This window comes from Juglans regia, chromosome 13 (assembly GCF_001411555.2).
Source record: "Juglans regia cultivar Chandler chromosome 13, Walnut 2.0, whole genome shotgun sequence".
In the NCBI taxonomy this organism is placed as follows: domain Eukaryota; kingdom Viridiplantae; phylum Streptophyta; class Magnoliopsida; order Fagales; family Juglandaceae; genus Juglans; species Juglans regia.
In genome coordinates this window covers 3,234,748-3,259,526 of record NC_049913.1, presented here as the reverse complement: position 1 = coordinate 3,259,526, position 24,779 = coordinate 3,234,748, and the positions used below count along the sequence as shown (strand labels likewise).

At 36.4% G+C, this 24,779-nt stretch overlaps 3 protein-coding genes across 10 annotated transcripts; 1 reads left to right on the top strand and 2 right to left on the bottom strand.

Annotated features, from left to right (window-relative positions):
- Positions 1–1,487: 1,487 nt before the first annotated feature.
- LOC109007672 (probable leucine-rich repeat receptor-like protein kinase At1g35710) lies at positions 1,488–4,859 on the bottom strand. 2 transcript variants are annotated; one of them, XM_018987440.2, is made up of 3 exons: positions 4,415–4,859; positions 2,264–4,051; positions 1,488–2,166 (listed from the first exon to the last, which is right to left on the bottom strand). In XM_018987440.2, exons 1-3 carry the CDS (start codon positions 4,716–4,718, stop codon positions 1,754–1,756), a joined length of 2,505 nt encoding a protein of 834 aa, XP_018842985.2. In that variant the 5' UTR covers positions 4,719–4,859; the 3' UTR covers positions 1,488–1,753. The 2 variants fall into 2 exon arrangements, with proteins under 2 accessions (XP_018842985.2, XP_018842983.2); XM_018987438.2 differs by having other exon boundaries at positions 2,264–4,859.
- Positions 4,860–7,733: 2,874 nt separating this feature from the next.
- LOC109007674 (serine/arginine-rich splicing factor SC35-like) lies at positions 7,734–13,860 on the bottom strand. 7 transcript variants are annotated; one of them, XR_001998815.2, is made up of 11 exons: positions 13,631–13,860; positions 13,439–13,517; positions 13,030–13,109; positions 12,806–12,872; positions 12,089–12,148; positions 9,442–9,657; positions 9,122–9,333; positions 8,943–9,022; positions 8,422–8,626; positions 8,110–8,297; positions 7,734–7,999 (listed from the first exon to the last, which is right to left on the bottom strand). XR_001998815.2 is itself a non-coding variant. In XM_018987442.2 (8 exons), exons 1-7 carry the CDS (start codon positions 13,704–13,706, stop codon positions 9,153–9,155), a joined length of 759 nt encoding a protein of 252 aa, XP_018842987.1. In that variant the 5' UTR covers positions 13,707–13,860; the 3' UTR covers positions 8,728–9,022; positions 9,122–9,152. The 7 variants fall into 7 exon arrangements, 2 of the variants coding, with proteins under 2 accessions (XP_018842987.1, XP_018842988.1); XR_001998813.2 differs by having other exon boundaries at positions 7,734–8,297; XR_001998814.2 differs by having other exon boundaries at positions 7,734–8,288.
- Positions 13,861–14,652: 792 nt separating this feature from the next.
- Positions 14,653–24,636, top strand: LOC109007673 (potassium transporter 7-like). Its single transcript, XM_018987441.2, has 10 exons — positions 14,653–15,154; positions 17,478–17,706; positions 17,890–18,138; positions 18,338–18,388; positions 19,468–19,728; positions 21,337–21,389; positions 21,537–21,651; positions 21,868–22,122; positions 22,722–23,244; positions 23,780–24,636. The coding sequence occupies exons 1-10, from the start codon at positions 14,882–14,884 to the stop codon at positions 24,318–24,320; spliced, it is 2,550 nt and encodes an 849-aa protein (XP_018842986.1). The 5' UTR covers positions 14,653–14,881; the 3' UTR covers positions 24,321–24,636.
- The last annotated feature ends 143 nt before the right edge of the window (positions 24,637–24,779 follow it).

Here is a 24,779-nt window from a genome sequence, read left to right as displayed (position 1 = left end):
AATTGAATGTGTAGTTTGTTGTAGGGAGGAAAATGCACGTTTGAGTTGATAGATACGGGCATTATTGCCATGACAATAACAGGATGAGAGATCGACCCAAACATCATGGGGGTCGGTATGATACTCAAGGGAATTGGCAAGGGAATGACTGATGGAGTTGAGAATCCAGGTAAGAACCATGTCTTTCGTTTGGTTCCATTGTGTGTATTCGGGTGTGGTAGAATTAGGGGGCTTGAGGGTGTCATCAACAAAACTAAGTTTGTTTTTAGCATTAAGATCTCTTGTTATGGCTTTTTGTCATTTTGGGTAGTTGTCGCTAGTAAGAAGATCATTGATAAGGATTAAACTTGATGAATCTGAAGGGTGAAGGAGATAAGGGGAGGGAAGAGAGGGGTTGGACGAGGTGGACATGGGCAGCGTGTAAGAGGATAGGTATTAGGCTGATACTATGTTAGAAAATAAAAGGGAGACGTGTTTGTATTTGTATTTATATAAAACAAGAGGGAGACGTGTTTGATGTATTTGTATTCAACTTTTTACAAATAAATAGATGTACAAGAGCCTAAGTATAGAAAGTTATACATAAGTTAAGTAGACTAGTTTGATTGATTCTTAAAATTAAGGTAATTCTTGATTTTGTACAAGCTAAATATTTTCTGTCAATATAATGATTGATCTAATATTATTGTCATGTAATTAGTTTGTCAAATTATAAGCTGTGAGCTAGGGAAGATTATTCATAATGAAATATATCACCAAATTCATTTATCGATCCGTGAAAAGAAGAGAAAAATGTCAAGATTAAAGATCAAAATAGAAAAATTGACGTGGTTGATCATATGGCATGCGTTATATCTACTTTATAATAAAAGTAGCTATATAATTTAACGTATCACATTAAGACACATCAATTTGTGAGTTTATTTTTGTGGCTATAGCTAAAACACTTCTCTATTATCAATTTAAAGTCAAATAATAATGTGAAAAATTAGTTTGGTAGTTTTATTATTATTATTATTACTTTATTTTGAAATGAAAGCGAAAATGCATCTAGCAAACCGGATTTTATTTCCCTAGCTAGGAGAAAAGCTTACAAAGGGTGCATGGGTGTGCATTAATTCAATGGATTCACACCTTCAGTGTTACAGAAGAAGAAGAAGAAGAAGAGGATCGGAGGAGGAGGAGGAGGAGAAGAAGATCAAGGAAAAAACAGGCAGCCGGCCTTTGTAATGCATTAATTAAGCCTTAATTTTGTTTTTGGGTGCAGTACTAGGCAATATATATTGGAAGCTATCAAATTAATTAATTAAAACGGTATTATTATGCGTTGTATGGAGGCTTATCTATTACCAGTACGTATCATGTGCTCGGCACGCGGAAACTTCAGTCTGGAAGACCTAACGAGAATTAGCAGATTAATTTCAGACATGCCTGCAGGCTGCAGATGGATCAGGATCATCCACAAGAATCAGAATTTATGACAAAGATTATGCATAAATCCAATCTGTTCATATGATCAGACGTACGTGAGAGTGTGTGTGTGTGTGTGTGTGTGTAAGATCATCATCATCACTAGCAAAACTATATATGATCGATCTTTATTATACATAAAATATATATGCAGATAAGTACGTCTCCTGATCTTGTGTTAATAATTAATAAGTTTATTTATAAGTTGCGTACATGCATGATGCATATATATAGTACTGTAGGCATTTTAATTAGAGGGGCTTCCCGATCTTGCTGGCCTGTGTCAATCCTCATGATCAAGATTCATCAGCTGTCTTAATGTGACCATGTCAAATGACTCAGAGAAGGATTGCCTACGAGTTGATAGTTCTTGAGATACACGCTCCATGGTTGGCCGAAGATCTGGATTTGCATTAATGCATGAGAATGCCAGTTTAGCAATTGTGATCACTTTATCAGCAATTTCGGCCTGAGGAGTTGCTATACGCTTGTCCAACATATCCTTCAGTAGCATACCGTGGGGATTGAATGGCGAAAAAGACGATGTTGGTGATGAAGAAGATGACATTGAACTAGTACTACTTGAAAGAGAGCATATCAGCTCTCCAGGATGATGTCCCACAATTATTTCCAGTGTCGCCACCCCAAAGCTATACACGTCACATTTCTCAGTTACCTTCATTGTGTAAGCAAGCTCTACAAAATTTAGAAAGGAAAGGAAAAAATTAGATTTTTTAAATTTGATGGATTTCAGTACTGAGATGATCCATTTTCATAAGAAAGTGAATTATACCTGGAGCAATGTATCCATATGTTCCAGCAAGTCCTGTCCAGTTACATGAATCAAGCTTCAAAACTCTTGCAGTGCCAAAGTCAGACACATGAGCTTCATAATCTGTATCCAGCAATAGATTGTTGCTCGAGATGTCTCGATGAATTATCGGCGGCCTGCAATCATGATGCATGTAGCAGAGAGCATTAGCAAACCCTTTAACGATGTTGATTCGTTTGATCCAATCTAATTCCTTTGATTTTCCCATATTGCTAAGGATTTTAGCCATGCTTCCTCTCTCCAAGTATTCATATATCAAAAAAGATTGCTGAGCATGTGAACAGAAACCATGAAGCTTCACGATGTTTCTATGGCGTATCGTTGTCAGTGCCCGAATCTCACTCTCATAACTCTTGCGCTCTTCCAACATTGCATGCTGCAGTATCTTCACGGCTACAACCTGGCCCGATGACATTTCTGCTTTATAAACGCTTCCGGTTGCTCCTACTCCGATGCAGTACTTGGTGTTGAAACCTTCAGTCGCTTCCTTAATGTCTTGAAACACTAGTTTGCCTTCATAACTCCAGATTGAAAATACATTTTCTTGATGTGAATCCCTTAGTTTGTTGCCTTTCTTTTTCCTTTCTTTTCTCAGTATATAAATCATACCAGTTATGGTGGTAAAAAAGAATACAGCAACAGCTATAGGGATGATAACTAAAAGGGCTACACGATCATCACCATCTTTGGCATCTTTCACAGGAGGATGACAACTCATCAATCCAGTATGGTTCCCGCACAAGTCTTTATTATGACTAAATGCTTCGCTCCTCGCTTCTTCAAAGGCTTTGTTGTTCGGAATCGGACCCTCCAAGTCATTGTAGGATAAATCAACCAACCTCATACTCTGCAAATTATCGAAGGAAGATGGAATGGAACCACTAAGATTATTGTGGGAAAGATTCAGAATTTCCAGTTTGACCAGGTTCCCAATTTGCCATGGAATTTCCCCGGTTAGTGAATTCCTGCTAAGATCTAATAGAACTTGCAGGAACAACAACTTGCCGATTTCGATGGGGATGCCTTCACTAAAATGGTTGTTTCTCAAGTTTAAGTACAGCATTTTCGAGCAGTCACCAAGCTGTCTGGGTATTGGACCACTAAGGTTGTTTGCTGCCAGATCAAGATACGTCAAATCTGGTAGATCAGTTCCGATTTCTGGAGGAATACTGCCAGAAAGATTGTTGTTGCTCAAAGTTAAATTGAACAATGATTTTAGCTTCCCCAACTCATAAGGAATTTTTCCCACAAGATTATTTGAAGAAAGGTCAATCACATGCAAAAGAGTAGATTCTCCAAGCTTCGGGGGGATCTCTCCAGTAATTTGATTATTGGAGATTTTTAAGCTCGTCAGAAGTTGGCACTTTCCCCAGTTTGAAGAAATCTCGCCAAGAAACTTGTTGTAGCTCAAATCAAGGTAATCAAGTTTTGGGTATATACCGAAGTCTTGAGATATATTCCCAATGAGGTTGTTCCTATCAAGTCGGAGTCTGGTTAGGCTTGTGCAGTTTTTCAAGCCTTTAGGAACAGTACCTACAAAACGATTGTTGCTTGCACAAAAATCTTCAAGTATGCCACCATGACATATATTTTCCGGTAAAAATCCAGAAATGCTGTTGTTCGACAAGAAGAATAATGTCAAGTTGGTGAGATTATTGATCTCTCGAGGTAATGGACCAGACAACTGGTTTCCATAGAGAGACAAGACCTTCAAGCCAATCAAATCACCCAAAGACGCTGGAATTGAACCTGTCAGGTTGTTCAAATTCAAGCGAAGCTCAGTGAGAGATTTTAACTTGCCAAGTTCAGGTGGGATGGAGCCAGATAGACAATTGCTTCCAAGGATTAGGACTGAAAGATTGGTCAAGTATCCTATATTGGAAGGAATAGAACCTTGAAGAAGGTTATATGAGAAGATTAATATATTGAGGTTCATCAACTTTCCTACTTCCAGAGGAATAATCCCAGAGAATTGATTGGAACCCAGATTTAGAACGGAGAGTTGGGAAAGGTTGCTGATACGAGAAGGTATTTCTCCAAAAAGCAAGTTATCGTGGAGATCAAGACTGTTTAGGTTAGGAAAGGATGTGAAGTTGAAGTAACGAAGCGTACCTATCAAACCGATGCTTGTTAGGTTTATGCGGGTGACACTTCCCACATCGTTGCAACCGATCCCTATCCAACTCATCATGCATGGGCTTGAAGTTGAGGTTGCGTTGCTACGAGAAAGGGTCCATGAGGATAGATGAGATTGAGTTTGGTTTTGGAGGGTTGCTTTCCATTTGAGCAGTGCTTCTGCTTCTGCTCTTCCTTGTGCTGTTGAAGAGGCTGAATTAGCAGAAGCAACATGGGAAGAATAAGAAAAGAAGGTGATGATCGTGATCAGAGAAAGAGGGAAGAAGGCCTTGGGCAGCATGATCTTGGTTTCCCACAAGATCGGGACGATGATCTAAGATTCCTATAGAGAAAACAGGTAAGATTAATGGGCCTAGGCAGCTTTTGCTTTCATATTTGATTTCTAAAAAAAATATATATGCAAGACTTTTCTGATTTAGGGTTGGAGATCAGTGGCATTATGAATAGATGATATTCTTGATGTGCATGTTTACAGGTTCTGTACATGCAGTTAAGTCCTTTTCTTCCGTGATCGACAAGTCAAAGCTCTTGATCTGTTTTATCTTATTCTTTTAGTAGACATTTATTTAATAAATAAATAAATTTCAAAGATACCTGCAAGATATTTCATTTGACCAAGAATAGCACCAAGCAAGCTCCAAAAATGCGAGGGTTTTCCAAGCTGGCCATGATGTGACCTAACCTTTTTATTTGTTTATTTATTAGTCAATATATTTAATAGGAAAAAGAAAAATAAAAGGAAAAAACTAATAGACCTTGTGAGTACTACACCATGCAGCCTCAAGAAATCTCTAACTAGCTGGTGACCATGGCTTGGGATCATTAATTTATTACTCATAAATCATAATTAATTAAAAAATCATTTTTCAAAATAAAATTGGCAATAAATTAAAATATGTGTAAGGGGATTTTCTCCACACCACAATTTCCATGTTTCTTCCCAAAATGCAGTGCCTTAATTTCTTCATAATATATAAATAAACTCCTAATTAACAAATTATGATCATTCCCAGTAATTTTATACGTTTTCTGAATTAATATATTTCAAACACCGGACTAGATAAATCAGGATTTTGAATAAGATACTGACATTTGAATTAGACGAATCAAGCTGAATATTTATACATTATATATAGACATATATATATATAATTAATTAATCAATAGGATCAATTTAGAAAAAGCCGAAAACAATATGGTGTATGTATATATATATATATATTTATATGGAACTAGCTGATCTTCATGTGTGTGTGTGTGAAGTAGTACGTACTCCTTTCGATAAGCATAATGCAAAGCAAATGATCTGATTGCTTAGGCTGTATTAGCTAGCTAGGTCAAGTCAATTTTAACGTGTTTAATACACATAAATTGGTACTCATTATTAAGTAATATGGTGTACGTACCATGATTGGACATGACTTGCGGAGATTTTTTAAAAGAGAAAATTGTGCAAATATGCTGTTTAATTAATTAATTTTATTGAGCTAAGATAAGCTTTCACCATATAATTAGCTCAAAGACTGAAACAAAGGACTTTGACCAAAGATAGTGTTAATTCCCTATTGTTAGGGGAAATTATACGGTATACCCACTTTGAGAAGGATGGAATTATTTGACCCTTCACAGGCCATCATGAGTAATATTCCTCCACCCCATGATTTGTGGATCCCATCTGATCAGTCCTTCTTCTTGTAGGCAGCTTCCATGCATTTGCCATTGAAAAATGATAAACACTTCACATTTCATAACAACACTTCACATAATAATATTTTTAAAAGGTATGTATTTTTATAAAATATTTATTAAAATTATTTTTATTTTATAATATATATTATAAAATATATTATGTAGATATCATTGCTCCATCGCTCCGGCTAAATTGGAAATAAACCTGCTCGGTCATTGTCTATATCTATTGCACGATTGTTCATCCTCCATTATTGAATTGAAAGTCAAAACTCTCTCACCAACTCGACACGTGCATAACTGAGATGCCAATGAGGCTTTTATCCCAATACTCGATTCAGCCGCTTATTATTTTACATGCATGGCTCTTTCGGTTGCCATTTAATAAGCACCAATGGTCTAATAGCCATGGGCCACAAGATACCTTCTAAAAACTCCAAATTCCCAACGCTTCTCACTATTTGGGTTCTTCAAGTATTTTTTCCTACTACACCAGCTTTGGATTGGGCTTGCAAGTCTATAGACCCTTGCATTACTTTATTACGCAAGAATTCAGTAGGCCCGATACTAGGGCCCATATAAGAGGCTCAAGGAGTGCCCTCTTCACTCTCTGCTCATTTTAACTGGGCCTATTTCCCACCTAGATTGCATTTTGGGTACTATCACTCCTGCTGTTAGCCTCTTGCCGCCACGCTCATCATGTCCTCCATTCACTCATGACCTCCAACTTTAAAACCCCCATATCTTCCACCTCTTTTCGAACACATCCGGCCTCTCGGCCTCCATTAGATCGACAAGAGCTTTGACATTCCCTTGCTAGTCGATTCAGCATGTTCGTAGTTCTCTGCCCAGCTCTTTGATTAAAGCAAGACCCATATAAATCCCCCACGGGGGGGAGGGGATTAGACAACCCCCCACACCACCATTCTGTTACACAACAAATCCATCCCCAACAGGAACACCTAGACCATCAATCTTTAAGTCAAATAGGTTCGTGCCACTTCGATTCAAATCACATTATGAGTCAACTGAACTCCAACCAAAATTAAACAGGTCATGAATACATCTCGACTCATTTAGTCATCCATATAAGGTGAATTAACCTGTCTAATTTCCCGAGGAATGTCAATACCAAAAATTTAGTTTGAACTGATGCAACAAGTTTATTTTTAATGGAAAGAGGTCACTAGGACCAGAACATGCCCAATTGTCAATCGAGTTAATTCAGGCCAATCCAAACAATCCCAAACCCAATTGTGTCCAACTTTAACTTAATTGTTTCATGTAACATACAGGCTGTGTAACATAAAGTGCCCCCTCCTCAACAGGTGAGAAAAATGTGGCCTGGAAGAGAGCCCTCTATCCCCCAGCAGGCCACCCACGTGCCCAGACACCCTGCCCGTCAAAAGGAGTCGAACAAAATACACGTATTTTTCGAACAGAAGTTGAATTCTTAGTAAGTGAGAAATATTTACCAGTAGCATACAAAGATTAGAATCTGTGATCTTCTGTAATATCACAAGTGTTTAAGTTACGTTGACATGAGAAAAAATGAGACAACAAATCAACTAGAGATTTTTAACGCATAAAACTTGTGGCAGTGAGATGAGACCATAAATCCAAGAGCACAAAGCAAAATGCCATGCCTCTGTTAGATCAGATTTATAAATATTTCGCAGGCCAGCAACACAGCTAGGTAGCTACAATCAATGCCACAGTGGCCAGTAACATTGCCAACCCGAACCAAGCAAGAGGGCAGCAACGGCCAGGTGGCATTGTTTAGTCACTAATATTTCAGAGTTAATCACGAGCCAATCATAGATCAACAGGCATCAGCAACCACTTCACAGCTACGGTCATGGACCCCGTGTGCTAAAACATCTCACCAGTCACCACATTAAAAAGCATAAATTATAATCTTAAAGGATGGGTTAAGCATTGTAAAGACCAATAACCCTAAACAAAATCACATAACTCGTTACCGTGTCTCATTTTTTCTGGCAGCAAAATTTAACACCAGAACTAAAGAACCCACATATAGAATTTGTAGTTCATGTTCCGTAGCCAGATCACGGAAATGAATCATTGGTCCATCTCATTGTGCAGCATCAGCTAGAGGTTAAGTACACGTTCAACGTTTGTCTTTAGAGCATCACAGCAACTAGAACCTCTTATAGGGCCATATTTTTTTCGAGATCAGTGAAAAAGACCAAAAAGGATTATTAGGTCAGAATCAGAATCCTGAAGGATTTATGACTTTTCAGAAACAAAGAGCTGAGCTATATAAATCTTACCAAAGATGATTTCCAGAGGGAACTAGTTAACATATATAGCTCTCGGCAACCAGCATACTGCTAAAACAATCATACTTCTAAAACCAGCATACTGCTGCAACCAGCAATCAATATCACGACCATCCATCTACATTTTAGGAACAGCATCAACAGCTAAAACTCAACATCTGTCTATCAAGCCCCCACCATTGTTCCCCGAACATAACTATAAAACCCAATAAATAGCTCGTGATGAATCAGAAGAAACAAGAAAACATAACTGATCAAGCTTAAATTGAGAGAGAGTGATGGAGAGGCACTAGAAGCAGAAACAAAATCAAATGGATAACAGAAAAAAGTATCTATAAAGAGCATCCATAACAACTCTTATCGATATTGAAATACCAAATTCACAATAAGTCCACAAATTTGAAAATGGCTAGGTAGGGATTCTCTTTTTTTTTTTCTCTTACATTGCATGCCTAAACAAGGATTAGGTTCAAGACAAAATAGTAAAAAATAAAAGAAATCCACAGTCCTACCAAAACCAGCCCTTAGGATTCAGATAAGAACAGCAGAACGATATCTCCATGAATTTTCAGAACAACCGGGATGATCATTCCTGTAAGAACAGATAAGTCAGGAAACAAAAGTTAGATCATTTAATTCATTAACCAATAAAAAAAAAGTTCAAAATCTCTCTCTAACTGTGAGTACGAACAAAGACAATGACTCATATCAACATCTGACTTTCATGGGGATTGGCTTCGAGAATCAGCAGGATGGCCCCTGGGTGAAATACTATGAGAAGTTGGGGACCGTCCATGATGGCTTCGCCTATCAGAACTTTCCACCCTAGGAGACAAAGACTTCTGTGGGGAAGGACTTCTGCGAGAACTAGGGATATGCCTGCTACGCTGATCAGGGGAGGCACTGTAACATAAACAGATTGAATCAGCAGAAGATAGTACAAAACAAAACATGTCCATAATATTGAAATAATTAATTAAAACTAAAGCATAAAAAAGCACTAGTTTATACTTATCCATCGATCGGCTTCGGCTTCGGCTTCGGCTTCGAAGCTCATCATCATAATGACCTCTTCCTCGGGCCCTATGGTAATCGGGACTATTGCTACGGCTCCTGCTGCGGTGGCGATAATCCCTATCCCTCCCATGCCTATCACGATCGTATCTATCAAAACTTCGACTGCGGCTTCTTCTCTTGGAACCCCGATCTCTGTAGTCATCCCGGTATCTGAAAAGATTATAATCAGTGATCAGGTATTTGCTTGCGAAGCGCAAGATTGCGTGAACTTAGAAGAACCAACAACAGTGTTCTTGTCTTCCGAAAATGGAAAGAAGCCTGGTGAAGGCATATTTGCAATGCTAACAACTGGAGATGATTTCCATTTTCATTGAAGATACAAATTTCACTCAGAAATTGCTGAAATATCTGCATAGCTAGTTAAGCTAATTTTTGACTGGTTTGCAGAAATAAATTCCACAGATCAGAAGCCATATACAATGTACGACGAAGATGCTACCTAACCCATTCTGAAGGTCCAACACCTAAGAGCACTAGCAATGGCTTATTCATCTTTATCTTCATCTTCATATTTGCAAAATATGTCTTTAAATTCATCTACATTGGCTTATGCATCTCTAAATTTTTACATAACTATGAATAGTGATTCTTCAAGTTATTCACTCTCCAAACATTATTTTTAATGTTTTTTTTCTCTCATACCCATTAAAATCAACTTTGTGGAATTTGTATTAAGATGATTTTGATATATGAAATTTGTATTAAGTTGATGATACAAGGTGTTTTTTAGTACATATTAATATTTATTGATAAAATTGATCATTTTGATATATGAAATTGGTAATATTTAGATATATAGAATTTGTATTTTTGAGCACATGGTGCTAATTGTAAAATATATAAAAAATAATAATTTTAAGGAAAAAAAAATAATAAAAATATTTTTTTATTATTTGGTTCAAAGATGCAAAATCCAATGTGGGGGTTTTTCTTGATATGCAAAATCAATCTTTAAAAGATGTGATTTTGAAGATGCATATAGAGAAACCAATGCTCTAGTGCTCTAATCCTGGTGCCCATACAGCATCTTAGGAGTTGAAAAGCTAGCCCAGGAAGGGATTTAATAAGTAGAGACACACACAACTAGCTGGCCACAATTTTTTGACATTACAACTGATTAGCATGAGTGCTAAATTACTTTAGATGAAGACAAACAACTAAAAAGTCATGCAGCCAACTGATATATGATAAGGCTTCATTGCAATTGTAAGATGTAGGACATCTCTTTTTAATTTTGTAGAGGCTGCTCAAAATATGACTTGCAAAATATTCAGACTATCAAATAGCTGCCAATGAAAAGCCAACCAAACTCCACAAAAGCTGAGAAATGATGTATTAGAAACAAAAAATCAATATAGTTTGGATATCAAACCAGATCACATAATGCCAATTACCATGCCTAGCATAGGAAAATTCTGGAAAACCTGGCCACAGTTAATTATATGGTAGGCTTTAAAGTCAGAAAAACTGTGATTTTAGGATTTGGGATAGTAGAGAATGAAACTTAGTGTTTGTAGATTTATTAAGGTCTAAAAATACAAAATCCATTTTTTTTAATGAGCAGGACTAAATATATAGAACCTGCCTGGATGCGAGATGGAAACTGAGATTTGTGCTGACAAGAAAATTATGGACAACAACCATGATGGATTCATTCAATTTGGTATGATGGGCAGTTTGTTGGCTAACAGGTACTAAAATATATTGGTTATTAAGGGTATAAAAAAGGTCAGGAAAATAATTTTTAATTTGCATTAACCGCCCAGCAGTCCTCCTAAATAAAAAAATTCCCCTCAATCCTTATCCATTCCTATAATAAAAGTGTAAACTTGTTTCGAACTCCAGGAGTTTAAAAGATCTACGATATTGATTTTTAATGAACAGAAAAAAGTTATGAAAGGGAGTAAAGAAGATTTAAATTAAAGCAAAAGGATTATAAGGTTCTTAGCTCTGTAAATTCAAATATTTCACATGCTCAACAAGAAAAGATAGTTTCACGAATGGCATCAATTCATCTTATACTGGCATCAATTCATCTTATATACTATAAGTACTAAAGGATCATTAAACCCATGTTTTTTCTACATACCTCAAATTACAATACACTAACAATATGCTTTGGATATGCAAGATACGCATTCAATAAAATAATTTGTGGCGAAGAAAAAAAATAAATGGTGGTTTTTCCAACAATGAAACAATGGGAAATCCGTAATCCATGTACAAAAGGCTATCCTTTGTAGACATTATGTCACTAATCTTCATTACAAAATATATCTCAAAACACTAAATGAATCCAGAATCCATAAACAGAAGGCTGTCTTCTCCTCCCTTCCACAACCATTGAACGCTTAATTTCTCCAAGACATTTTTCTGACAACTAATGTAATATAGAGACACTTGACTGCATGCGAAGCAGCAAGTCGGGAAGACAAGTATATAAAAGGAATTTTTCTCTAAGATGTTAAGAGCACAATACAATATCACAACCTAAACATTGTAGAAACCAAAAAATCAAAAGAATTTCTTTCCAGTATGCATAAAAAAGTGTTCTGCAGAAACAAGAAGAAAAAAAGGTTACCTCCTACGAGGACTGCGACTTCTTGACCTCGAGGACGATTCGATAATCCTCCCTTTGTCGCTGTGATAGAAATAAGATACTGACTCAATATCCAACAATCAAAGAAATCTAGGATTCCCACATGCAACATCAACAGACACACAATCATTTCACTGAATTCAAGTACATTATTCAAAAAGGAATAAAATGACTGTTATATTGAATCAATGTGTGCTGTCCAATAAAAAATAACTAGTAAAAAATCACTAAACATTTAGAAAGGAAGAAGGGGGAGGGAATGAGTACATCCAAATCAAACTTAAGACTTCAACTTATATGCACCTATTTAGCCAAGAAAGGCATCACCTAGAAGTAGTCAAGGCACTCTATTGTTCAAAATGGTGGTAAAATATTCTTTCATGTAAGAATTCGACAAAAGTAGCATAATTTGTTATGGACACCATCATTTCAAAAAATTCAATAATAGTAGTAGTAATATGGATAGAGAAATATTGTTCTTCGTCGTGGATTTGTCATCCCCGATCACACCTTCTGATGCAATGCATTTTAAGTGGATTTCCATTCAAATGAAAATCCAAGATGAAGAGTATCATTGTTCTTATGAATATCCTCCCTATATTTTCCATTAGATTATAATAAAAAATTCAACACCACAACAATGACTAGGAGGAAAAAACCCCACCATTATAAAAATGCTCAAAACATTCTAAAACTTACATTTTCTCTGCGTTTGGCCCATATTTAGCAAATTGAACTGTTATCTCTCGACCATCAACAACTTTTCCTATAAAAAAAGTGGAAACCAATTTGTCAAAGGAGCTAGCAACAAATTACCAAATTGGAAAAAAAAATGCTGAACAGAATATATAGTGTGTATGTACAAGAATACAATACGTTCATTAAGAGAGAGAGACAGACGGGGGAGACAGAGTGACACAAACCATCAAGCCTATCCACTGCTTTTTGTGCCTCATCAGCATACTTGTACCGCACAAATGCAAAGCCCCTTGAGTCACCAGTCCTAAACCGCAAGAAACAGTACCAAAATTACAGAGAAGCCAAAGGATTTTAAAAAACCCTAAATTCCTCGTAGGAGAGCAAGAGAGACTATAGCAATATTTAACTCCCAATTAACTGACCAAAACAAATCTAAATGAAATAGAACAAGACTGCAAAATAAAATCCATGATGGATGTATTCCCAATTTATAAACTAATTTTTCAACATACAAACAAAAGCTAAAAAAAAGTAACTGACAAAATAATATGTTTACTGAAAAAAATAATAAGAGTCGCTCATAATCCACATGAATGAAGAATTACTTGTTTCAATCAGTAAAAGTAGCCGTACCTTCGATTTCTAGGGATAAAGATATCCACGACCTTGCCGTATTTATCAAAATACGGGAATAGATCATCCGCAGTCGTACCTAAAACCCACATCCAAACAATAAGAACAATGTGCAAGATAATCATTAGTGCCCATTTTTTAAGCTCCCAAAAATTAAGAAATAAATGAATCTTCTAGAGAGAGAAGGCTCACGGAAGGAAATGTTGAGGACAAGAAGAGAGTATGTGTCGGTAATGTCCGGAGGGCCTGTTCTTCCGAAGTGCGACATTTTTGGCTCGAGGGGCTGAGAGAGAGACGCGCGGGGGGGAGGGGGGACTTAGAATGAAAAAGGGTTAGGGTTTGTGGTGAGGGCGAGGACTGAGGATAGAACTTGCTCGAAAAATCACGATTGTTTCGGACTCTACTCTCCGTCTGCATTTATCGTACGGATAGTGAGATTTTGTTGATTCGGGCAGCTGATTGCAAGAATGGTCCTCAGTTTATCTTAAATTACGATGGCTGCCCTTATTTTTCCCAACCTTTTTCAAATACAAAATTCTCAACATTATTGTCTATTTTATTACATTAATAAATTAAAATAATCGTAGCTCGGTCTTATTCGCCCCGCGCCGCACTCACGCCGGATGTTAGATCGTGTTAACATATCATATTCGTCTCGTATCAAAATATATATATTATATTATATAATTAATTTTAATTTAATTTTTTAAATTTATTATATCAAAATTTCGGATTCTAATACCATTTTTTAATATAATAGATCGTATCGTATTAATTTATTTTGATCTATTTATGTAAATAAATTAATTAGATTTGAAATTAATCCATTTGATCTAATTAAATTTAACATAATTTTATATAAATTTTAAAATTATAATATCTATAAAAAAAATATCAAAATTAAAATTTTAATAATTTTATTTTTAGATATAAGAATATAATTTTAATTTTAATTTTCTTAACGAATTATAACGAGTCAAAATAAATTGATATATTATCAATCTATTAAATAATCATATCGTAACGAACTAATTTATTTTGATTAAGATTCGTTAAGATTAAATTTTAATCTATTTTATCATATCGTATTTATATTAAATTAACGAGTCGCGGCACTTACTACCCTTGACCGCACCGCACTTCGTACAGCTTTTATTTTTCTTTCGGAAAATTTTCTATTCGTTGATTTATTTATATATTTACAGGGAGACAGACTATTACAGAGAGGATTCTCTTCATTTCCTTTTTAGCCCAAAAGCTCAACACTGTAGTCTACACACCATACAACGGCCTCCCTAATATAGCTAATCAGAAAATAGAATCTGAATTTTCCGTTTTGTTCCCTCACTTTCTGTCTACCCAAACACCCTTCCTTAATTTCCTATTCATCATATTCCCCGTGATTCCGAATTGAACTCTGTCCTAGTGTGGTTTCGAAAGGTGATGGCGGAGGAAGAGGGATCCGACATCAATGGAGGTCAGGCCTCGATGGACCCGACAGAATCACGGTGGGTGTTCCAAGACGAGGACGACTCGGAGATCGAGGATGAAGACGAAGATGACTTCCTCTCGCATCGCTCTACGGCGGTTGACGAGTTGGATTCGGAGGACGACGAGGATAATGCCGCGCAGAGACTGATTCGCACCGGGCCACGCCTCGACTCCTTCGACGTCGAGGCCCTCGAGGTCCCCGGCGCGCACAGAAGTGACTACGAGGTAGCATCCAGAGCTCTTACTCGATGTGACTTTCTGTGAAACTACTTTTAGTGAATGTGTCTTTATTTATTTATTTATTTATTGTCTGTTTTACGTCCGCTTTTGGTCTCACTGACTGTTTGGCTGCCGAGAAGAGATAATTGAATTTCAAATCATATGGTTAATGTCTGTCTTTGCTTAATTTACTAGAATGAGTTGCTGCTTTAGTTAAAGTAGAGTAAATTCATGGAAGAGGAAAAGTTTAACTGGCGGACACTTCCCTATAGATACACCGATGCCATTTTATGATTTATATTAAACATTGTTAGCGTTATATGCACTTTAAGGTGACACCAATTTATGGGGTTTTGAGACTTTGTGTAAGCTATTTCCCTTTATCCATTTGTCTAGATTTTATAGTTGTGCAAGAGCTTTACTATGAGGTTAGGTAGACTTTTATGAAGAAAAATGCAATTATCGAATGTCTTGGTTATGTTTAGCTGATGTCAAAACGATCAATGATTTTTAGTTTTGGTAAAGCTTGAGTAGAAATTCTATCAAACATTAAATACACAAGTAGCTCTGAGTCAAAACGATTCAAGGAATTTTAGTTTTGGAAAAGCTTGAGTAGAAATTCTATCACGCATTAATATATAAGTAGCTCTGAATCAACCTAACGACGATCTCTGCTGGATCAATTATCCTGCTTTGGTATACCTGCTCTCTGTCTGAACTACCATTTGGGGATTTCATTGACACATCCTATATATAACTTATGTAATAAGTTTTAAGGAGTTTCAGATAAACTTAAAATTTTAAACTCAAAATAAAATAGGATCTTTGACAAAATTATATTTTTCGGTATATACAAGATGGTGTCTTCTTTTTTTTTTTTTATCCGTAAAAGATAGCTATTATATATATGAATGAAATTACACAGGAAGTATACTGGTCTCCTTTTCTTAATACCCCTTTTACTATAATTTTTGTGACGTTTGCATCTAGAAACATTGTTTGCTTGATTTGAGGCATAATATGTACGTCTGTACCCTTTCTTGTACTCCACTTCCCTTCTCTTGATGAAATATTTCTTTTTGGAAAGATATGATAGTATTATTAGAGCAGTGTTGTTGCGATCTTGCGCTCTTTTATTTTATTTTATTTTATTTTAAGTAAGAAATTTATTAAAAACCACGTAATTAGGCATAACCCAAGTACACAAGAAGTATACAAGAGAAAACACCTAATTACAAACTAAAGCTGAAAAATAGCATGAAAGTCATTGGAACTAAATCTATCCATTACAATAACCAAAGCCCAAAGCAGCAAAGTATGAAAAAAGAAAGCCCTAATCCCATCCACCGAGTGTTCTCTATTATCAAAACAACGTTCATTCCTCTCATTCCAAATACACCACATAAGACAAAGAGGAATCATCTTCCAAACAGTTGCTATTTGACGATTTCCTTGAATCCCTCTCCAACAGGCCAAAAGCTTCCCTACACTCTTGGGCCCTGTTTGGATACAGAAACGGTTTCATCTCATCTCATCTCATCATTATAACTTTCTCAAATTCATACACAAAATATAATAAACTATTCAACTTTTTTAAATTTCAAAACAATAATAATATTAAAAAATAATATTCTAACAATTTTTTATTCAATTTTCAACTAAAAGAGAACAAATCTTATCCCACTTGAGCAAGTGGAATTTCTTCTCAACCTCCAATCCACCCCACAAGAAGTCACGGAATATACTTTCTATTCTATTCGCCAATCCTGCAGGCAAAGGGAATAAAGATAGGAAATAGGTTGGGATATTTGATAAAGTACTCTTGATTAAGGTGATTCTACCACCTTTGGACAAGTAGATCCTTTTCCAGCCAGCCAACCTACTTTCAATTTTCTCTAAAGCCCCATCCCAAATTGCCTTAGATTTAAAAGGTGCCCCCAAGGGAAGACCCAGATATTTCATAGGTAAAAAAGACACCTTACATCCCAATATATCAGCCAAATCCCCTAGATTATTGACCAAACCTACAGGGACCATTTCAGATTTGGGCATATTGACTTTTAAACCAGATACAGCTTCAAAACATAACAAAAGTGCCCTCAAAGAACGGATCTGATCAGAATTTGGCTCACACGAGATCAAGGTATCATCTGCAAAGAGTAAGTGAGAGACATTAATGCTGCCATGGGCAGAACTGCCCACAAATAGAAGGGCCCAGGTTTTTAGTAGGGGAGGAATGGATTAATTATGTAGTTGTTGACTTGTTTTACGTAGACCACAAATAGAAAGGTCCAGGTTTATTTTCTCAATTATGTGAATATAATTGCAGGACTTCAGCTTGGGAAAGAAGATTATACTTGCTTTCCAGACCCTTGGGGTCGTTTTTGGTGATGTTGGAACAAGTCCTTTATATACATTCAGTGTGATGTTTAGCAAAGCACCTATTAATGGAAATGAAGATGTTATTGGAGCATTATCACTAGTCCTGTACACCTTAATCTTGATCCCACTTTTCAAGTATGTCCTGGTTGTTCTTTGGGCCAATGATGATGGTGAAGGTATGCTGAATGTTGTGAACTCTCTCTCTCTCTCTCTCTCTCTCTCTCTCTCTCTCTCTCTCTCTCTCATGCTTAAGTGTGTGATTGGGTTAGTAGATGCAGTGTGGGTGTTCTGTGTGCATGGGCATTTGCATGAATTTTTGTATTAGTAAATGAATTCATAGTGTCACTTAACTGCTTCAGGTGGTACTTTTGCATTGTACTCATTGATATGTCGGCATGCTAAGGTCAGTCTTCTTCCAAATCAGCTTCCATCAGATGCTCGTATATCAAGCTTCAGGTTAAAGGTGCCATCTGCTGAGCTTGAGAGATCACTAAAACTCAAGGAAAGGCTTGAGAATTCACTGGTTCTGAAAAAGCTTCTTTTGATGTTGGTGCTTGCTGGTACTTCTATGGTGATAGCAGATGCAGTTGTTACGCCAGCAATGTCAGGTGTTTACTGTTTTCCTTCATGCTTTTTTTTTTTTTTTCTAGACGACTTACTACTTTGATCATTAAACAAAGAAAAATCTGTTTTAGCTTTGTATTTTGTATTTCACTTCTATTGTGAACTGTCGGTTTGCATAATTATCACTTTGTTTTAGTTGTTACCCTGTAATAATTTGGTCACGGATTTTTTTTCTTATTTCAGTAACGTCAGCTGTTAGTGGTATAAAAGTTGGAGTAGATGCAATTGAGCAAGGTGATGTGACAATCTGTTATTCAATCTGCAAGTCTTTACTGGGCTGTTCAATTTCCTGTTATTTGACATAAGGTCCGTTAGATTAATACATATCATATGGTGAGGCCTATGTCACGTATAGTGATTGTATACCTTTGTCATTGGCACTGTCTAAGAAATTGAAATCTTTTTCGCATATAAATTCATATTCATTTACCAGCCTAGTTGTTTTTTATACTTTTTGTGTACTTAGGCTATGCCTATTTACTTCTGTTAATAAAATGTTTGTCTTACTTATAAAAAAAAAAAAAACATTTACCAGCCTAGCGGTTAAGGGGTAGAGTTGCTATGAGCTATAGACTCAGATATCCTGGATTTGTCTATGCAAGCATTCTCCTGTATTACTTGATACATGGTTCTGGTCAGTGGGATTGTGTATCCGGGGTTTTCTCCCCATGGTTGGCTCTGAAGGCCCATGCATTGTTGAGGTTCCACATCATCAAAAAAATACCATGATAAATTACTACCTTTTTCCAAAAGCATAAATTAATGGTGGTTCAGTGTTGTAATAATTACCTGATTCAAAAGTTTAAGCTAGACTCTTTATGCCTTCAGTACATCATTTGTAGATATTGTAGTTATATTGTATTCTAGATTTGTGGAGGAAATCCCTTTTTTGTGAGAAAAGCCAGCTTTCCACTGATAGCTTCATCTGAAAATTTTTCTAGTTTTGGATGGGTGGTTTCCAATGTAATTGGTTGCTTGAAGTATTGCCCTTTGTCTGATTTCATGCAGTTACACTTTGCTGTTCCATTGGTGTATCAGCAAATTTTGGCTAGGGGTTTTCAGAATATTGTAATCTCGTAGGGAAGGGGCATGTTAAATATTTTCTAGAATTGTGAGATCAATAGACTTTGTGTAGTCATATAGTTTATAATCACAACAGGGGTCGAAAGTGAGATCATAAATTCAGATTTATGGGTTTTGTTTACCTTTGAATATCTTTTGAAGTCTTATAAAGAAAAAGAATATATTTGGAAGTGAATTTATTAGGATTTTCCAATTTATAACCTTTTAATTTTTTCTCTTTACTTGTGCAGACGAAGTGGTGATGATTTCAGTTGCCTTTCTTGTGATTTTGTTCAGCATACAGAAGTTTGGGACAAGTAAAGTGGGACTCGTTATTGGCCCTGCTTTATTCATTTGGTTTTGTTCTCTAGCCGGCATTGGGATCTACAACCTTGTTAAATATGACAGCAGCGTCTTGAAGGCATTTAATCCTGTTCACATATATTACTTCTTTAAGAGGAACTCAATTAAGGCTTGGTATTCTCTTGGGGGTTGTCTCCTGTGTGCAACAGGTAAGGATTTTTTTTTAAATAAGAAATTATTCAATTTAGAAAAGGGTGCAAACCAAGTACACATGAAGATAAAAAAAAACAGCCACCCAAAGATAAAAGATTTTAAGGAGAAAATCCTTCAGCTCTTGCACTGGTTTCTCATAATCTTCAAGCTCCGATTATTTATGTCTCCATATGCCACATAAAGGAAGACATAATTCATTTCCACAAAACTTCGCAATATGGCTACCAAACTACCCTTTCTAACATGTTAGGAGATCCTCAGACTTTGAGGCAAGTTCCAATCTAAGATGGAATTCCATAAAGCACTAGCTAACTCCCAATGGCGCAACAGATGCTCAATAAATTCTCCACTACTTTACACGTACAATACCAATCGGCCACCAACATATATCTCTTCCATAGATTGTCAAAAGTGAGAATCTTCCATAGAAAGTCATCCAAATGAAAAAAGTCACTCTCTCTGGGTCCTTAGTTTGCCAAATACTCTTCCAAGGAAAGGAAATGTTTTTTTTTTTTTATCGGTAAATAAGATTTTATTGGTTTAGCGTGCGGATGTATGGCTTGTAGAAAGATCCTACTTCAAAGACCTTGTGCTTGGAAGTGGTCCATTGATTCTTGTCTTCTCCACCCTTCCCAACTTGTAGGGATATAAATGGTCATAAGAGAAATGAAGAGATCCACCTCCCAATCTTGCGCCGCATTGATGAAAGACATTCCGCTGATGAGATTCGTTAGAAAATTCTAAGTTGTCCACCCCATATGCATCCTTAGATCTGGTAACACAAGATAACAGTAGGAAAGCTTCCATGAGAGACCAATCTCCGCTTTACATATCATGCCAAAATAAACTGTAGAGCCATCTTCCATCTTAAAACTATTAAAGTTGGAAAAGCATTCCCAACCTTCCTGTTTTTCCATAGGTCGACTCAGTACAATCCAAAGGCAGGGATATTGGATTATGGACTCTCTTTTTTTTATTTGGCACTGGGTGTCCAAGAACAACGTCCCGACTAATCCTGGGGGTGCACAAGCCTCAGCAAGAAGTTTTTTGCAAGTGCACCTCGAGTAATTCAAAGGAAAAATCCCTCAGTCCGATGGCTCCTAGAAATTGTTTGCACCCAAAGGGATTTGAACCTTAGACCTTGGGGGAGCATACCCCCAAGCCCAAAGCCTTTACCACTTGAGCCAACCCCTAAGGGTTTGGATTATGGACTTTGAGACATGAATTATGGATATCTTGGATCATTATTTAATAAAAAAATTTATTCGTCATCCTTTTTCTCATTATCCTCTCATCATCCTATGATGTGACATTAGATGATTGAAAACTATTTATTATATTTCACTTGTGAACCTATAATCTAATGTCACATCATGGGATGATGAGTAGCATTACTCTTATTTAATAACTCATGTTGATAGAATTAGTTAACAATCTATACCATTATGAATTGTATTTGTGTCTTAATTCAAATATGGTTAGGGTGCAATATGCCATTAATGGTTATCAGAATTTCATTACTCAGCTATTTTACCTTTTTTTCAAAAAAAAAAAAAAATTATAACTCGGCTATTTCAATATTGCTGACAATGGAATTTTTCCAGGTTCCGAAGCAATGTTTGCAGACCTTTGCTACTTTTCTGTGCGATCAGTTCAGGTAAAGAAGAAAGAGACTTGGTTCCTGGATCAGATTGCTTAATACATGTTTCCTTTGATATGTGGTATTTCTGGTTCTTTGCTATTACTGTCAATCGGTATTTCGATTAGCTACACTACTGATTTACATGATAGTGGCTGTTTGCAGCTCACCTTTGTATTTCTCGTTTTGCCTTGTCTTCTGTTGGGTTACTTGGGTCAAGCTGCATACCTTATGGACAACCATGCCGATGCTGATCAAGCTTTCTTTTCTTCGATTCCAAGTAAGGTTCATCATTTATAACCAGTAAGGAACCAATGAGGTTTATACAATTTTTTATAGGTGTGATTCTCTTTTCTTCAGTTGTTACTTGTAATACATCATTCAATTTTATGTGTAAGAATTGGGTTAAACATCTCCCTTGTCATTTGAAACATTTTCTTTGCATGCTTACACAGTAAAACAAAATTTAATTGTTGAGAAATCGTATTGTATATAGGTGGTGCTTTCTGGCCGGTCTTGTTCATTGCTAACATTGCTGCATTAATTGCCAGTCGGGCAATGACAACGGCTACTTTTTCATGTATAAAGCAATCGACAGCACTCGGTTGTTTCCCTCGTCTTAAAATTGTTCATACATCTCGGAAGTTCATGGGCCAGATTTATATCCCTGTCATAAACTGGTTTTTGCTGGCAGTTTGCCTGGTACTCGTCTGCTCTATCTCAAGCATTGATGAGATTGGAAATGCTTATGGTAATAATTCTTCCCTACCTTCTTTTAATTAATCCATTCTGTACTTATAAAAAATAATAATTCTTCCCTACCTTTTTTTTTTTTTTCCCCTCTTGTATGAATGAATTCTGGGCTTTATTTTCCTTGCAAGGCTTCAGATTATGATTGTGTGGATTTCTGTTAGATCCAGAGTAATACTATGCATCAATTGATATAGCAGTGTTTTGTTTGACTTTAGTGGAAGCAGATAACTCAAATGACATTTTCTTTTAAATTGGTATTTGAGGAGGCATATACACTAACAGCAAGTATGTAGATTTCTGTTAGACTTGGCAGTGTACTTATTGGCCAGGAAGCATGTACACTAACATCTGTGCAGCTCTTTCCATGAATCCTTTCTATCTTATTGTACTTTATTACTTTGGATTCACAATCCTTTTATTATCAGAACTTCATGAAAATGACCAGGAAATGTTTGTAATACATCGATGATAGTGTTGTATAGAAATTAGAAATCAATTATAAGCTTCCATTTGTTTGTTCAACAGATCTTAGTAGTGCTTCCTTTGTGCCAACATGTACAAGCTCTTTGATCTTTCTAATATGATTATTTTTTACAGGCATTGCTGAGTTAGGAATAATGATGATGACAACGATTTTAGTAACCCTTGTTATGCTGCTTATATGGCAGATAAACATTGTAATTGTGCTGAGCTTCCTAGTGTTTTTCTTGGGGTTAGAATTGACTTTCTTCTCATCAGTTTTATGGAGTGTAACAGATGGAAGTTGGATAATATTAGTTTTTTCCATAATCATGTTTTTGATAATGTATATCTGGAATTATGGAAGCAAGCTTAAGTATGAAACTGAGGTAAAGCAAAAGCTATCAATGGATTTGATGAGGGAATTGGGTTGCAATCTTGGGACAATCAGAGCTCCCGGCATTGGTTTACTCTATAATGAGCTGGTGAGGGGAATACCTGCAATTTTTGGCCATTTTCTGACAACTCTCCCAGCAATCCACTCCATGATAATATTTGTCTGTATAAAGTACGTTCCAGTTCCAGTAGTGCCTCAGAGTGAAAGGTTCCTTTTCCGGCGTGTCTGCCCAAAGAGCTACCATATATTTCGTTGCATTGCCAGGTAAAATTCCTGCTAGTTGGGCGCTTTTCTTTTTAGTTATGTTTGAGTTACTTTTCAAAAATAAAATTTAAAAAAAAAAACTAAATAATAATAATAATAATAAACATCTGTTGGTGAGTGAGATCCATCATGTAATATTGAACCTATTATGAACCTATTATGAACCTATTATGAACCTTAGCCCTTGACCTTCCTAATGTAGAAGCCAAATAGTTAAGTCATCTCCAGGAAAGTCACTGCCTTAAACTGGCTGAGGGAGCTAATGCCTTCAAATAATTGAAGTAGCTAATTCGATAGCTTCATTTCTTCTTCCGGACTCTTTGTGAACTCTTTGCATTTGAAGTACGGGTTATCAAGTTGAACAACTCCACAAGGCAGAGTCGGTTTTCTTTTAATGACCCGCAAGGAATGAGGTGGCATCTTATCAGTATTTTTATATGATGCTTTATTTTATTGGATTTATTTCTCTTTTATTTTTACTTTTACATCTGTGCTTACCCCATAACCTTACAAGTGCAATTAATCACCTAAACAGGTATGGCTATAAAGATGTTCGCAAAGAAAATCACCAGACTTTTGAGCAGCTGCTGATTGAGAGCCTTGAGAAGTTCATTCGGCGTGAAGCTCAGGAGCGGTCATTGGAGAGTGATGGGGATGATGACACAGGCTCTGAGGACGAGTCATCTGGCTCAAGGGTTCTTATAGCTCCCAACGGGAGTGTCTATTCACTGGGTGTTCCTCTTCTAGCTGACTTCAAGGACACAAGCAAGCCCATCTTGGAAGCAAGCACATCAGAGGAGGTGAGACCAGTAACACCACCGGCTGAGCCAGCAATGCCTGATACAGAGCAAAGCCTTGAAAGAGAACTTTCTTTTATACATAAGGCTAAAGAATCTGGGGTAGTTTATCTTCTTGGTCATGGAGATATTAGAGCGAGGAAAGATTCCTGGTTTATTAAGAAGCTAGTCATAAATTACTTTTATGCTTTCTTAAGAAAGAACTGCAGAAGGGGGACTGCGAATTTGAGCGTGCCCCACTCACAACTAATGCAGGTTGGTATGACATACATGGTTTGACGATGGATGTTGTTACTCGAGTAACAATTTTCAAATTGATTCGACACCCAGGGTTGGCACAGGCGATTGGGGTTCCAAAAAAGGGTTGTCTGACTTTCTTTGCCTTTTATTCAACTCATATTCTTTGAGAGTGTACACAATTTTTGCACTGTTCTCATGATTAGCCCGGCCTTTTGGATCTCTACCTATGGTAGAAACTTTTTGTTATCTACTCCATCGGGAAAGTCTCTACACTATTTCTTGGGTTGCCTTGTGAATTAACCATCTCAAAGATATATGAATGTCATGATTCATCACGACATAATTCAATTTCAAATGTTTTGCCTTAGATAGCGTTGGACTGGCTTAGTTTTTCACCTCACATTACATCCAAGAGTACATAAAGTTACTTGTTATATGGTTCAACATTTTATTATTGTGATGCATGTGTCTCGATTTTTTCTTTTTGTAACAGTTTTC

What these genes read in the sequence shown, in the direction of transcription:
- LOC109007673 (XM_018987441.2), top strand. Translation starts at nt 14,882, where the DNA reads ATGGCGGAGGAAGAGGGATCCGACATCAATGGAGGTCAGGCCTCGATG. An exon ending in TGTTACGCCAGCAATGTCAG is followed by an intron (nt 18,139 to 18,337) that starts GTGTTTACTGTT and finishes TTCTTATTTCAG; the next exon opens with TAACGTCAGCTGTTAGTGGT. An exon ending in TTTCTGTGCGATCAGTTCAG is followed by an intron (nt 21,390 to 21,536) that starts GTAAAGAAGAAA and finishes GGCTGTTTGCAG; the next exon opens with CTCACCTTTGTATTTCTCGT.
- LOC109007674 (XM_018987442.2), bottom strand. Translation starts at nt 13,706, where the DNA reads ATGTCGCACTTCGGAAGAACAGGCCCTCCGGACATTACCGACACATAC. An exon ending in TTTATCCCTAGAAATCGAAG is followed by an intron (nt 13,110 to 13,438) that starts GTACGGCTACTT and finishes CTTGCGGTTTAG; the next exon opens with GACTGGTGACTCAAGGGGCT. An exon ending in AGTCGCAGTCCTCGTAGGAG is followed by an intron (nt 9,658 to 12,088) that starts GTAACCTTTTTT and finishes TAATCTTTTCAG; the next exon opens with ATACCGGGATGACTACAGAG.
- LOC109007672 (XM_018987438.2), bottom strand. Translation starts at nt 4,718, where the DNA reads ATGCTGCCCAAGGCCTTCTTCCCTCTTTCTCTGATCACGATCATCACC. An exon ending in ATATGGATACATTGCTCCAG is followed by an intron (nt 2,167 to 2,263) that starts GTATAATTCACT and finishes TAAATTTTGTAG; the next exon opens with AGCTTGCTTACACAATGAAG.